This window comes from Sarcophilus harrisii, chromosome 2 (assembly GCF_902635505.1).
Source record: "Sarcophilus harrisii chromosome 2, mSarHar1.11, whole genome shotgun sequence".
Lineage (NCBI taxonomy): Eukaryota > Metazoa > Chordata > Mammalia > Dasyuromorphia > Dasyuridae > Sarcophilus > Sarcophilus harrisii.
Window position 1 is genome coordinate 481,577,722 of NC_045427.1, and position 16,259 is coordinate 481,593,980.

Here is a 16,259-nt window from a genome sequence, read left to right on the forward strand (position 1 = left end):
GCCTTGCAAGTCTTAGAGTGTCCTAGTCTAGGATCACAAGATCATTGGTTTATAGCTGAAAAGGGGCTTAGGAATCTCTTTTATTTTAAAGCTGAGGAAACTAAGACACAGAAAGGTTAAATGACTTATGTATAAGTGTTAGTAATTATTAACTCCCTGGTTATTGGTTTTGTGGGGTTTGGATTGCTGTATGGGACACTTTGTATTCCTCTGGCCTGATAAAGAAGGTGGAAACCCACAAATTTGATGGCCCTGTGCCTCACTTGAACTTTACTTTCTTTAGGGGTTTTAAGTGGTGATTAATGAAATTTTTCCTCTTGATTCAACTATTGCTTTTACTCTTAATGTCAGAACAGTCTGGAAGTTGCACTGGAAAGCTGATGCTTCATATGATTTGAGATTATTGAGACAGATTTTTGTTTATGAAATTCTTGTTTTCCCCACCATTATAAGTGGTTTAAAATATATTCTGCTATTCAGTTTAGCTGACATATGACAGTACAGATTGCTAATGATGCATATTGCACTTTCACTCTTCAATACAAATTTCCAAATTTTTAATCTCTGGCGCATTTGTGCTTTTCAGACATATACTACTAAAACTAAAACCTAGAAAAATGTGTGGTTAGAATATACTTGGTGAAATATTTTTACCTGAAAGTTTCTAATCATTGTAGAACAAGAAAAAAACATTTGTTTATACTTTGTCCCAGGAATCATTAAGTTTAAATAGAATGTTTTCTTTTTTCCTTGTAATATTTATAACTTTGTTTTTAAAATGGACAATGTATATTCAGTTAAGTTTGAATATACTTACTTTTTCTCCCTGTTTTCTAGTTTTTCTTCAATATCAGTACCAGTGACCAGGAAGGTCTCTACAGCCTTTATTTCCACAAATGCTTGAGCAGTAAAAGTCAAACTAGAGATGAATTGTCTTTCAGCCTTGATGTGAGTATTTTAGAGATAATATTCTGGAGTTGATGACCAAAGAACTTTCTGAACCATGATAAATACAAGACAGTTTTATAGTTACTGCATCCCTACCTGTGCTCAGCCCTAGGGTTATTCCAGCTGGCAAGATGCAAAGATTGGCAACTAAAGCTTCTTAGCTAGTATACTAAAGTAGTAGAGGCTATATCATTGAAGAAATTGAAAAGTGAATTTGAACCTGCCCTAGAGGTTTCTGATCCTTAAATTGCTCTTTAACCATAGCTCTAAATTTCCAGAGATTGGAGGAAGTGGGTAAATCAGGATATGTATCCCGGGTTTGTTTTCAGATTGAGATCACAGAAAAGAATCCTGACAGTTACCTCTCTGCTGGAGAAATTCCTCTCCCAAAGCTCTACATTTCCATGGCCTTTTTCTTCTTCCTTTCTGGGACCATCTGGATTCATATTCTTCGAAAACGGAGGTAAGTCTTCAGCTTCTGAGAAGGTCTCAATTCTGGGCAGCAGCTGATTCTGTTATATTTATCTCTACCTTGCAAACTTTCTAAATTGAAAGAAATCTCTAGCAACAATTTTTCCTCATTCCCTTCTTCCATTTGAACTAGATTATCTGCAGTTTGCTTGATGATATTTGTATATTTCCTACTAATATATTTTAAAAGCAAATTCAATATTTAAGTAAAATCTAGGCAACATGAATTTCTTCTGAAATAGAGATATATTATCAGACTCATGGTGATGCTAGCCTTGGAATACAAACATTAGTTCAGGTCACAGCTGTTGTGAATCTTCTTCATTGATCCAAGTGTAGACTTCTTAAATGAAGATAGTTCTTCAAAGCTTTTTTCCTTGGCTCCCGTCCTCAATTCTGTAGCCCCTGCTGTTAGAACTTCCTTAATGTATTTCTCACGGAAGTACAGCTGCATATGTGTAGTAACATTGTTTAATTCTGTCCATATGCCCCTAAATAACTAGCTGAAATGAGAGTATTGATTTTTCAGTTAAAGAATGATGAACATTTGTTTCTTAAAAGGCTATAAATTAGATAAATCATGGTATGTGAATGCATTGGACATTTAAACTTCTTCCTGAATGATTCTAAGTATGAATGTTTTGGTGTGTTACTTATAAAATGGAATCATCTCTAAAAGCCAGGAGTTATTTTTACTGTTCTCATCTGCTTCCTGGTTGTTTGTATGTATTTTTTAATCATTTCTTTTCTAATAATTAGTGTATCATAAAATAGGGGAACCTCTGAAGTTTATTGAGTTAGGGATGTGTGTGTGTGTGTGTGTGGGTGATCATCACACATGAACTTTGATGAAAATACTTTAGTGACTGAATGGATTGGAGCAGGGAAAGATTTGAGGCAGGCAGACCTACCAGCAGGCTATTACAATTTTATTTCTAGTGCTGAGGCTATGTGAGGGTGGTGACAATGTTAGAGGAGAGAAGGGGTATATTTGGGAGATGTCGAAAAGCTGAAATTGACAGGTTTTGGCAACAGATTGCATATTAGAGGGGGTTTTCCATAAACAAGATACTCCATCTCTCAGCTCTGGGCATTTTTGTCTGACTGATATGCCTGGAAAGCTCTCCTTCCTCTGCTGACTATTGACTTCTCTGGCTTGATAAGTCCCAACTAAAATCTCATCTTTTACAGGACCCCTTAATTTACCATTATTGCTTTCCCTTTGTTAATTATCTCCTGTTTATCCTGAATGTAGCTTGCTTTGCATATATTTGTTTGCATGTTGACCCCGCATTAGATTGTAAGCTCTTTGAGGGCAAGGACTATCTCTTGCCCCTTTAGTATGCCCAATGATTAGCACAGTGCCTGGCTGTTTATTATTGATAGTAAAGAGTAAATCAGTATTCCTAGATTCTGAGCCTGAGGACTAGGAGAATAGTGTTGCCTTCTACAGTAAAATAGGGAGGGAAGGAAGGAAGGAAGGAGAAGAAGAGTGTTTGGGGAAAAGATAAGACATGTTTAGTTTCAGATATTTACTGGATATTCAACTTGATATGTCTGAAAGACAGAGATGCAAGATAGGAGGTGAGTACAGAGATTTTTAAGATAATCATTGTTTCATTTGGGTCAGTTAAGCTGACTTATGATTATAAAATAGTTAAATATATTTTAATTTATGTTTAGTAATCATAAAAAATTCATTCATGCACACAAACAAAAATAAAAGAATATTATACATGAAACTGTAAACATCCCTTGTTTATAATTGTTAGTCTATGTTAATTTTAGGAAACTAACAGAAACTTCCTGTTCATTTTTGTGCCCTTTTCTGAACTATCTTAACTTTGAAAAAATTATTGTTGCTGCTGTTGTTATTCCTCTGCCAAAGTCCTATACCTGTGCTTCATCATAGTGTGAAAGTGACCCTTGACTTTCCAAGTAGATGGCAGATGGGCAGAGGAGTGAGAACAGGTTCTGGCAAAACTGACCAAATTAGAAATGCTTCAAGTACTGGCTCTGTGCCATTTTTTTCTTTTCTTTTTTTTTTTTTTTTTTAAAGGCCTAGATTCCATTGGTATAGGGATCTCTTAGTAAAGAAACACTTGTTACTAAGCCAGTCAGCAGCTGCTCAGCCATTTAAAAGTTGGAGAGCTTCTTGAGGGACTGTAGGTTTAGTGACTTATCCAGAGTCAGACAGGCAGGATGTGTCAGAGCCAGAACTTAAATCTGGGTCTTTCTGACTCTGGATTAGATTTCTATTCATTATGTTATAGGAAAGCGAAGTGGTACAGTGAACAAAGTACCAGCCCTAGAATCAGGAAGCTCCAACTTCAGACGCTGGCTATGTGACCCTGAACAAGTTATTCATCCTGTTTGCCTCAGTTTCCTCATCTACAAAATGAGGTGGAGAAGGAAATGATAAACATGCTAGTATCTTTGCCAAATAGTATCCTGAAAAGTCAGACACTACTGAAAAACCACTGAACTGATGATGTTGGACCTTGGTTTCCCTATATCATTATAGCTTTCATCTTCATCTTTTCTTATGGTATAATAACTCCTATCATGTTCATACACTGTTCTTTATTCAGCTTTTCCCTTGTCCATGGGATATATGGGTTATTCCCAGATTTTTTTACTATTAGAAGTAATATTACTATGAATATTTTTATTTAGAAAGACCTTTTTTCTCTTTGAAAAATACCCTCCTATTATTGAGATCATTGAGTTAGAGGGTAAGAACATTTTTCTAACTCTTACTGTATATAGTCATGTTGTTTCTCAAAAGGTTGTATCAATTAAAATATTTGATGACAATATGAATGATGTGCCTATTTTTCCATAGCCCTGTTGGCACTGACTTTTATCATTTTGAACTATCTTTTCCAACTTAATGAATATGATAGTATCTCAGAATGTTTTAAATTTTCATTTCTTTATAGAGACTTTTAGTAGTTTTTCATTTGGTTATTGAATGTTTATTCAGTGATCCAGGCAATTTAAAGACTAAATTGCAAAACAATTGCTAGTAGAGAATTGGGGGGGGGGGGTATCTCCATATTAAGAGTTTTATACATTAAAAGTGTGTAGAAAGTCAAAAGTCTGGACCCACTTTCTGTTTCCCCTTCACCTCTCAAAAGTGTATTCTCTCAAGAATTGCTTGTTTAATTCTTTTGACTGCTTATCTTAATATTAAGGAAATGGATCTTACTATTAGAAATGTTTCAGTTCTTTATATATTTGAGATGTCAATTTTCTATCAGATAGTTAAAATAGATTCTCCTCTTCCCTTAGCTATATCTTTCATTTTTAAAATAATAGTCATTTGTTTTTCCAGATACATGCAAAGATAGTTTTCAACTTTGCAAAATCTTTTGTTCCAAATTTTTCTCCCTTCCTCTCCTAAGACAGCAAGCAATCCACTATAGGTTAAACATGTGCAATTCTTCTAAATATATTTCTATATTCGTTATGTTGTATAAGAAAAACTAGATCAAAAGAGAAAAAAACACACAAGAAAGAGGGAAAAAACCCAAGCAAACAGGTGAAAATACTATGCTGTGATCCACATTCAGTCTCCATAGTTCTCTCTCATGCAGATGCTATCACAAGTCTATTGGAATTACCTTGAATCACCTCTTTGTTGAAAAGAGCCAAGTCCATCACAGTTGTATATCTTTCGTTTTTACTTTTTTGTCTTTTTTTTTTTTTGGTCATGCTTACTTTCTTTATGTGACTAAAATTGATCTTTTTAAAAAATTTCCTTTTATGTCAGTCTTTTTTCTGTGGTTGTCCTTGGATCTAAAGAATAAAGTGAAATTGTACTTACAATTGTACTTACAAGATAATTATTTTTGTGGTACAGGAGTTTTCATTAGATATTTTTATTTGTCAGTATGACTCAATCCATGCTTCAACAGACGTTTATGGAGTGGTAGATATATGTGTGAGAAATTTTTATAGGTGTCTTAGGGGATATAAATATAAGTAAGATTAAGATCTGAGCAAGACTAGAGATAAAGGCATACATAACAATAAAGGTAATACATAATACAATGCCAGTGTGCTTAAGACAAGTACAGATTAAGTGCTTTGAGAGTTCAAGAAAAGAATCATTTTTTGAGATCATCCCATTTTATATTCTTAATGGTGGTAGAGGGCTATACAGTAGGAAAAGAGAAGATATCATTTACTACCTAATAGTCTGGCACACTGCCAGAAAGGTTAATCAAAATAGAATGTTACAAACCAGTGCAATTGTTAGGGTCTTGAATTGTCTTAATTAGCATGCATGTTAGCATACATTCTAGATAAATCTAGTGGTGTGCTTTTGAGATTGGTCTGTTCTTATTTGCATCCTTTAATGAACTCACAAATAGACTCTAAAGTAGGAAATTGACCCAAATATCTAGGAAGGTAAATATTCTAGGCTGTATCTTCAGTTTAATTATATGACAGATTCTTGTCTATAGCATTTGTTTCCACATTGCTGACTATTGTAGTCACACTGTAAACTATTCTCAGCAATTCAGGTGATTTTAACAATTCACTGTGGAAACCAACTCCATTGACAATAGTGGTTCAATTTTTGTAGTTCCCTTAGATTTCATTGACTGTATTCTAATAAATTAATCTGATGTTTGTAGCCTTTTGCAGCTCCTTATGAGACAATGAGCTGCTTCCTAAATTTTTTACTCTTTTTTTTTTTAATAGGAATGATGTTTTTAAGATTCATTGGTTGATGGCAGCTCTCCCCTTCACAAAGTCTTTGTCCTTGGTGTTCCACGCAGTATGTATAGAATTTTTTTTATGTCCCATTTTTCACTGGTGTCCTTTTTTGCAAGTGAATAGAAAGAGTGAATGAGTAAATTATTTTGAAGGTTATAGGGGTTAAGTGGGCAGCAAATATTAACAGATGTCTTTTTAATGAAGATCTTCATAATTCTAATGCCCATTGCTTCTCCAGATAATAAAAATCTCCTTGCATACCTATAGCATAGTGTCTCTCCTAAATGTCTCCCAAAACATTGATTCTTGCCATTTCCAGGGATGAGAGTGCCATCTGCTGAATTATTTTCACCATTTACTGTATTTCCTTCATTTTCTCTGTTCTGGCATACAGTTATTAAGACAGGGCCATTTAGTTTGTGTTTTAATATGCATGCTGTTATTTATATATAAATGAATATTTTAAAAGTTGAACTATCAAAATTAAGCCAGTGGTTTGTGCATATAAGATGTTTGCAAATCAAAAGTAGACTTTTAGTTGAATTTTTAATGACTCAACCCTGAAATAAACTTGAAAAAAAATTGTTGATCAATCCACAAATATTCCTTAAGTGTCTTCAAGTTTCCAGAGACCAGTGTAATATCTGCATTATTTCAAAGTTCAAGACTACTGCTTTGCAGATACATTTTGTGATGGGAATGATAACATATCTATTTAAGACCTCAGAGGAAATGGTAGCTGTTTTGATATATTAGTTATCTTTTTTGGACCTATATAAGAAAGTTCTTTTTCTAATGATCTGGATAGTATATTATAAGGCATGTGACTTTTAGGTCATAGAAATGATTTTGTTCCCCGAAAGTAATTCATCCCATAGCTTGTGTGATTCTGTGTGGTTGTTTTTTTTTTTTTTTCAGTAATATTTTATTTTCCCAAATACATGTAAAGATAATTTTCAACATTCATTTTTGTTAGACTTTGTGTTTCATATTTTTCCCCCTCTCTCCCTTGCCACCTCCCCTCCCCAAGACAGCAAGAAATCTGATATAGGTTACATATGTGCAATTCTTTTAAACTATTTCCGTATTTGTCACTTGGACAAGAAAAATCAGACCAAAAAAACAAATAAAAAGGATGAAAATACTATGCTTGGATCCATATTCAGTCTCCAGAGTTCTCTCTCTGAATGTAGATGGCTTTTTATATCTCGAGCCTATTGGAATTGTCTTGATGATTCAGTTTTATTAGGAAAGATGAACTTGGAAACAAATGTTAGTCACTTTCCAAGAGTGCTAATTTAGATCTAGGCCAGTTGATTTATAGGATGTGTTTACATTTCCTTAGTGAGGGCTTGTGAGGAAGTTTACTCAGGGATAGTCTCTGAAGATCTTTAATAAAAGGGAGCTATCCCTTTTGAGTAATTCACATTCATCTGCCTGGAGGATTAGATGGTCATTTTTGATCCCTTCAACTTTTGTAAGTCTTTAGTTATGTGAAATTATACTCTTGTAAAGTATCTGTGAAACTAGCCTGACATTTACCAGTGTAATCATATGCGAATGCGACTGGTGAAGTGGCATTGAATTGATAAGGTACAATAGTATATTACAGTAGTTAAACTATCTGCAGGTTATTTTAAGTGGAATTGTGTGTATGATAGAATGGGATTCTACATGATAACTTGCCTTGGGTTAGAAGTGTTTTGAAATGACAGTGTGCTTTGTGATTTCAGATTGATTACCATTACATCTCCTCTCAGGGATTTCCAATAGAAGGTTGGGCTGTTGTTTACTACATCACTCACCTGTAAGTATCCAAGATAGTCCATTAAATACTGCTGCTATGAAATGCCATGTAAGATTCTGCCATAAATGTGATTAGCCATTCATATAGCAATTATGTTTACCCTCTGCCTTAGTGAAGAAAAGCTGTCAGTATATTCAGCAAATAATTGCACAGGCTTAGGAACTCACAGAACAGGTGGTAAGCTCATGGAAGAGTGCCAGATTCTGGAGCTGCTATTTTTGGGCTACTGGATAAAATGAGAAAATGTATAACATTAAGGAAGCTAAAATATCAGGCCCAGAATAAGACTGGTTACTCACCTTTGAGAATTCACCACTACATAGATATTTCTCTTTCTGTTAAACAAAAAAAGTCAAGTAATAAGATACACTTTAAAATATCATTGGACATAGTAAAACCTGTTAGTTTTTTTAAAGTCTTTAAAATTTCTTTTTCAGATTGAAAGGTGCACTATTGTTCATCACTATTGCACTCATTGGTACTGGCTGGGCTTTCATCAAACACATCCTTTCTGATAAAGATAAAAAGATCTTTATGATTGTCATCCCATTACAGGTGAGGCAATTCTATTCTTTGGCACTGATATCCTTTGAGGTATTGGTTTACTAACCTCTAACTTAGAGGTACAAATTTCTATACTTTTGATCTGGATAAGAAAGGATTTCTTTTTTACTGACTTTGACTTTTTTTTTCCCACTTAATAGTATTTCACTTTTTTCTAATTGTATTTAAGAAGTTTTCAAAAAATAAAATAAGTTTCTAACATTGATTTTTTTTGAGATTTTGAGTTCCAAATTTTTTCCCTCCCTTCCTCTTTCCTTTCCCTTGACTTAGTCTTTTTTTTTTTTTTTAATAGCTTTTTATTTACAAGATATATACATGGGATATATACAAAGATTTAGTCTTTAAACCAACTTCTAATAGTGTTTCTGAAACTGGCTGAACCTAAACATACATGTGTATAGAAAATGTATGCAAATATAATATTCTAGAAAGAATATTTGGCATATTGATAACCTACAAGCATAGAAAACAGTTTGTTTTTTTCCTACCGAGAATGTTACTTGCAATACAAAGTAAAATTATGTCTTTAACAGATAATGAAGTGTGGTTTTCCATTTCTTATTTTATAATAAAACAATAGAAACATAAGTTTAAATGACTTCTAAAATGGAGGAAGGGATTTTTGAAAGAACAAGGTGGTAGGAAAGAAACTGGGAGTGGGGGGGGGGGGGAACTACATTTCAAAATAATTTGTATTTGTGGGAAATGAAACAAATTTTTACTTCAGTCATTGAAGTAATTCACCTCTAATCCTTTTAAAAAGAGGAACTACACTTAAGATTTTTGAAATATCATGGTGTACTTACATTTATAATTCGGGGATATCAGTGGAATGTCAAGGAAGATAATTCTGGAACTTTGGGTTTTTCTCATGGTACTAAACATATTACCACTATAGCTTGGGTAATCTGGATTATTTAAATTGTAAATTTCTTCAGAGGATAAGTCATTTGATCTTTTGCAGCTATCAAAAATCTCCCAATTGAAATATTATTCTTAGGAAGTGAAACTTGATGGCAAACTAAAACATCAAGTTATAAACTTAAAAATAAAATGCTTAGACAAAAATTAATCAAAAGAAAAGAGCTGATTTATTTTGAAAGAACTATACCAGTATCATCTTTAAGCTCTTCTTTTGACAATCTTTCCATCTTTTTGCTCTTATGGAAATCTGATTCACTCCAGAAAACAGTGCATTTGTGGGCTACCCTTTTTAGTGCCGGTTGTTCCCTTCTCTCATGTTTCCTAACACATTGGACCAGGAAAAATAGTTGGTATATTCCTTGTTCTCAGTCTGTTACTTCTGTATCATCCTTCTGACCGTAACATTCAGCAATAACTCCTTTGAGGTTCACTGTATTTATCTATACCATCTAGTCTAGATCCTTCTTTCCATAATCATGTGGACTCCAGATCATTCTCTTTCCTTTCTCAAGAAGTTCCAGTAACTTGTTTTAGTTTTTCTTTTCATCTTGAGTGCTACCTTCATACTTGGAACTTTAACATACACATTTATGTCCTCTCAAATAAATATCAAGACCTCTCAGTTCATAAGAGTCCTCCATCACCATACTTTGCAGCTTCATTTGGTCCTCTCCCACACAGATCCCAGTTCAATTTTAGAGTTTATCATGATACATTATTGATGCCATGATTTTGAACCAAGAATTCTTCTCTTGCTCGGCCTCATTGTTCCTAAGCCTACTCACCCTGGCATAGTTTCCAGTCTCCCCATTCCATTCTGTTCTCCTTCCCTGTTTGGCCTCATTTCCTTCTCTTCACAGTCTGGACTGAACTTATAGTTGATCTATTCAATTATACATGTTCACTTTTGACTCCATTCTCCTCTTGTCCTGCTGTCAGTCCTCACTCTGGATTATCCTCCCTCCTCTTTCTACCTACCATCCTTCTATCCTACCATCTGCCTTCTTCACTGTCAATTCATTAGTTGACAGGAATTTAAATACCTAGTATGTGCTAGGCATTATATTAGATATTAAATGAAGCTAAAAATGAGAAAACTCTTACCCTCAAGAAATTTATATTCTGTAGGGGGAGATATCATGTATGTATACAAAATAAATATAAATAAAAGTACTTCCAAACTGTTGAATACTATATTTGGAAGTTATACATCTTAACTGAGTTTTCCCTTCCACCAAACAAAATGTTTGTTTTACCTTGATTGACATTCTGTCTCACTCCATCAATAATTATTCCAAATCTTTTTGCCTTTCTTCAAGCTTCCATTGCTGCTTCTATCTTCTGCCTCCTTATAGCAGTTTCCTAGAAATTTGTGCTAGACGTTTTTCTCCTTTTTCTATATATGCAAGCTTTCTTTGAAATCTCCTCAAGTCTTATGAGTTCATTTATCTTTACACTGATGTTTCTCAGACTTGCATATTCATCTTTAATCCAACTTGAACTCTAGTCACACATTGTTAGCTGTCTACTGCTTATCACTTCCTGGATATTCCATGAGTATCTCAAATTTTACATATCTGAAAAAAAGCTCATTATCCTTGTCCCCTACTCCTGCTTCTTCTTCAAGCTTCTCTGTTTTCATTGAGTGCATGACAGTCCTTTCTATGAATCCAGATTCACAACCTCAAAGTCATCCTTACTTTTTATTTCCTCTATCTGTTCACTTGTTTGCTCTACCTCTGTAACATTTCTCCATCTATTCTCCTCCATTTATAAAATTAACACATAGTATTCGAGGCCCTCATCACCTAGGTTATTGCAATAGCTTCATGTTGGATTTCTCTGATTCCATCCTCTACCAATCCAAGTTAATCTTCACACAGCTGCCAAAATAGTCTTTCTAAGGTACGGGTCAGACTGTGTCACAACATTGCTCGACAACTTTCAGTGGCTTCCATTTGCCTCCAGGATAAAATTCTTTTACCATGTTACTTCCATCTACCTTTCCAGTCTGTTCCATGCTATTTACTTCCATGAACTCAACATTTCAACCAAATTTTGACTACTAGCCATTCTCACAAGTTTATATGCTTATCTCTTGCTTCCTTGCATTCTTATAAGCTCTTCCTCAGGAGTGCAATACAGTTTCTTTCTCTTTGCTTCTCAGAAACTTTGTCTTCAAAGTTTACTTCATAAGTGTAAATTAAAGCAATTCTTGAGGTACCTGCTTTACATTTAACAGATTGGCTAAGATGACAAGAAAAGATAATGATAAATGTTGGAGTAGATGTGGAAAACTGGGACACCAATGCATTGTTGGTGGAACTGTGAACAGATCCTGCCATTCTGGAGAGCAATTTGGAGCTATGCCCAAAAGGCTATAAAACTGTGCATACATATCCTTTGACCCAGCAGTGTCTCTCCTGAGTCTGTTTCCAAAGAGATCATAAAAGAAGGAAAAGAACCCACATGTGCAAAAGTGTTTATAGCACCTCAGCTCTTTTTGCAGTGGCAAGAAACTGGAAATTGAATAGATGCCTATCAATTGGGGAATGGCTAAATAAGTTATAATGTATAAATGTAGTGGAACATTACTGTTCTATAAGAAATAATGAGCAGGTCAGAAAAACCTGTAAACACTGAACATGAAATGAAGTTGAATGAAGTGAGCAGAACCAGGAGAACATTGTACACAGTAATAGCAAGATTATGAGATGATCAACTATGACAGACTTAACTTTTCTCAGCAATACAATGATCTAAGGCAATTCCAATAGAGTTGGTATAGAAAATGCCAGTCACACCCAGAGAGAGAACTAAGGAGACTGTATGTGGATCAGAGCTTAGTATTTTCATCTTTTTTTTGTTTGTTTGTTTGCTTTTTCTTTCTCGTGGTTTTTTCCTTTCTGGTCTGATTTTTCTTGCGCACCATGACAAATATGGAAATATGTTTAAAAGAAAACATGTACGTGTTTAACTTATATCAAATTGCTTGCTATCTTGAGAAGAGAAGAAAGTAAGGGAAGAAGGAGAAAAAATCTGGAACACAAAATCTTACAAAAATAAATGTTGACCACTATTTTTACATGTATATGGAAAAATAAAATTATATTAAGGAATAGAAAGGGGAAAAAAGTTTACTTTATGCACCATCCTCTCCTGGAAATTTTCTTGATTCTTCTCCCTTAACTCCTGACTCTATAAGCTCTTTGAGGTCAGAGTCTTTTTCATTTTGTTTTTGTATCCCTGGCACCTAACGCAATCCCTTAAAATGAATTAAAACTAACTTTTTCCTGTGAAGGAAGAAATAGGAGATTTGGAACTTATAATTTTCATTTTTTCCATCTTGTCAAAACATTGCAATTTCTATAATATCAAATCTATAAGAGCTTCATTATCTAACGTTCTGAGACCCATGGAAGGATCATCTTGAACCTGTTACGGTATAGGAGCTGTGGCTATGGGCCATAAAGTGCTGACTGCCCACCTGCTGCGAAGCTTAACCTAAACTGGCACCCAATTTGCCTAAAGCACAAAAATTAGATGGCTTGTTGGAGGTGTATGTGGATGGATAGTTCTTCTGTTTGGCTACTGTTCTTGGGTCTTCTCTTTCATGTGCCTCTTCAGAATTCAGTGACTCACAATGTTCTGCAGGTCCTGGCAAATGTGGCTTACATTATCATAGAATCAACCGAGGAGGGAACAACCGAGTATGGCTTGTGGAAAGATGCTTTGTTCTTGGTGGACCTGCTATGCTGTGGAGCGATACTCTTCCCAGTGGTGTGGTGAGTAATCCAGGAGTGCCCCATCTGCAGCAATTAGAGTCTCTGAAAGTCTGTGTTCTTCTGGACAGTAACAGTTATCATTGAGAGGAGTATGAAACTGTAGCCTCATTAGTGATAGTGTATATATTTCCTAGATAAAAGAACTCCAGTAGATAGCATCTTTCTTGCCAAAAAAAAGATAAGTAAAATAGATAAAATAAAACTAAAGACAGTTTCAGTATGGAAACCAAATCTAAGGATTTTAGATTTGTTTCTTTTAATTTGCTTTGATTTAAAGACTATGTCCAAAAGTAGTAATAAATATAATGATTCATGTAGTTAAAGAAATGATTCTTAGGGGAATCCTGCCTGAGATTCAAATAGTCAGCGAGTATTTATTAAGTACCTGATAAATGCCAATTTCTGTTCTTGGTCCTGAGGATACAAAGATAAAAGATAAGATTATCCCTTCTTTCAAGGTGTTTATGTTCTGTCAAGGGAGACAGCATTGCACATATACAAACACACAAAATACAAAGTGGTTAGGGAGCAAAGGTACTAGTAGTTTGGAGAGCAGAAAAGGAAGACTTCATAGAAGCTGTTTTGATTGTTTATAGAAGGAAGTGAGGCATTCTCTGAGACAGAGGTGAGGACTAAATGCATTCCAGCACCAATGATGGCCAAACATATATGGAAGATGGTGTGTTGTCTGTGAGGAACAGAGAAACCAATTTAGTTGGACCCCATAAAGTATAGGAAAGGGAGTGATGTGTAAAGAGGGTAGAAAAATAAATTGTGTTTAGTTGTAAAAGGCTTTCAAAGCCAAAAACAGGAGTTCCTATTTCATATTGAAGGTTGAATGGAGAGTAACTGTAGAGCATGGATCAGAGTGGGAAAAGACTTGAAATAAGAGGATCAGTGGGAAGCTATTGGTAATAAAACAGGTGAGAGGGGATGAAAACTCTAGTTTGGGTAGTGTTTACATGAGTAGAGAAAAGAAATGTTGTAGAGGTAGAAATGGCATGATTTGCAAATGAAATGTTTATGTAGGGTTGGGGAGAATGAGGAGTTGAGGATAATGCTGAGGTTGCTAACGGAGCATGGTAATACCCTTTTAGACTTATATAGGGGAGGAATATAGATATAAATATAGAGATAGAGAAAAATATCAGGAAAAGTTTGACAAAAAGAATAAATGAGTTTTGTTTTGGATATTTTGAATTTGAAATGTCTTTGGAATGTTTCTAATATCCAAAAAATAATAGGAACTGGATGTGTTTGATTCCTGAACTGAATGTGAGACTGGGACTGGTTATATAGATCTGGGAGTCATCTGCATAGAGGTCAGTAAGTATAGTACAGTAGAGATCAAAACAAGAAGAGGCTCAAAACAGAATCTTGTATTATATGCTCACTTGGGGGACCTGATGGATGGTGGAGAAAACATTTTAACTCATTTGGTTATTTAGTTCATGGTATTAATAAGGCAGGTATGATATTTATATGATGAGTTTAATACTTAAATGGGTTAGTTAAGTTCATTATGTTTCATGGACCTGGGCTACAACTAATCCTCAGCCAATCTGCCTTCTGAAAGATTGCTGTTAATTTCAAGAATGAAATGTGAAAGAGTGTATCAATTAGTGCAAATTTTTTTTTTTAAGCTTTAAAGAAGTTTTTTGCAGTTTGCACTTATCATTGTTATTTTAGCACACACATTAGCTTTGAGTACCAATTTCAGGCCCTTATAGTTAAAGAGAGATTTGTTTATTTATTTACCTACCTGACTTCATTTGTACTGCCAGAAATCCTCCAAGTGACCCTTCAAGTGAGAAGTTCTCAGGAAGGATCCATGGAGTTAGAGAAATAAATTTCTTACTGTTAGATTAAAAAAATTTTTTTCTTTCTTTTAAATAAATGCCCTGAAAATAGTTTTGTTTGTTGTTTTAGTTTTTGAGGTTGTTTTTTTTGGCGGAATTTTTTGGGAGGAATCAGAGTTATGATTTCACAGATGTGGGGAACTCCCAGTGAGGAAATTTCTTTTACTTATGTATATGTGTAACTCTTCAGCTACTTCTAGTCCCAGACAGCTGCTAAAGGGCATTGAGAGTTTCATTGACTCACTCAGGTCACATATAGCCAGAATGTAGTAGAAGTGGGTCTTGAATCCAGGGCTTCCTGGTTGCTTCACATCTACTACACTAGAGATATCAAGCTTTTAGAATAGCAAAACTCCATTGTTGTCAGAATCAGATTGAAATATAATTATAAAATATTTAAAAATAAAACAACACTATGACACAGACATTGCTAATTTGTGCTTTTCTAAGTCAATATAATATACGGCCCATATGAATCCATTTCTATTTTAGTTTGACACCATTGCATTATGATATATTCTCAAAAATGTTATAAAATTAGAGAAGACCCAAGAGGGGGAATCACTAAATGCTAAAGAATTGGTGTTATCATAAACCATTTACTCTGTACTGTTCTTTGTATAAGTGAAGGACACTAGCTATGTAGAGACTAATCCAATGATTGGTCTAATTAGAAATAGCAGCCTATTGGCAAACTTAAATTAAAATTTTATTATGAAAATTAGCAGCTGCAGGCAAGTAAAGAAGGTAAATCAGATCACTAATAAAGTATTCTTAAGAAATGAGTTAAACATCTACTGGTCATCCTGCCATTTAGGGGAGGGGGTGGGGGGGTAAGAGGTGAAAAATTGGAACAAGAGGTTTGGCAATTGTTAATGCTGTAAAGTTACCTATGTATATATCCTGTAAATAGAAGGCTATTAAATAAAAAAAATTAAAAAAAAAAAAAAAAAAGAAATGAGTTAAAATCTTAATTTAATGAAATTCTGACTGAAAAGATTAAAACATTAATTTAGTTAGTAAATCAGGCTTTTGTTTAGGCATCTTCTGTCACTATTTAATATGTCCAGCTTGGATATGAACTACGATGACTTATTCTCCCCACTGGTAAATACTATTTTATTTTATTTTAAGATCTCTGGTTTTTATCATGGTATCTGATTTTTTTGGTCA

The 16,259-nt window shown here is 34.4% G+C and overlaps 1 protein-coding gene across 2 annotated transcripts in view; it reads left to right on the forward strand.

The window, feature by feature from the left end:
- GPR107 (G protein-coupled receptor 107) overlaps positions 1-16,259 on the forward strand; it is a 96,685-nt gene that overhangs the window by 21,707 nt on the left and 58,719 nt on the right. For both annotated transcript variants that reach the window (XM_012553970.3, XM_023494304.2), the window contains exons 8-13: positions 838-948; positions 1,278-1,411; positions 6,133-6,208; positions 7,881-7,954; positions 8,392-8,509; positions 13,097-13,227. In XM_012553970.3, the coding sequence (XP_012409424.1) occupies positions 838-948; positions 1,278-1,411; positions 6,133-6,208; positions 7,881-7,954; positions 8,392-8,509; positions 13,097-13,227 (644 nt within the window). The remainder of the gene's footprint in view (positions 1-837; positions 949-1,277; positions 1,412-6,132; positions 6,209-7,880; positions 7,955-8,391; positions 8,510-13,096; positions 13,228-16,259) is intronic.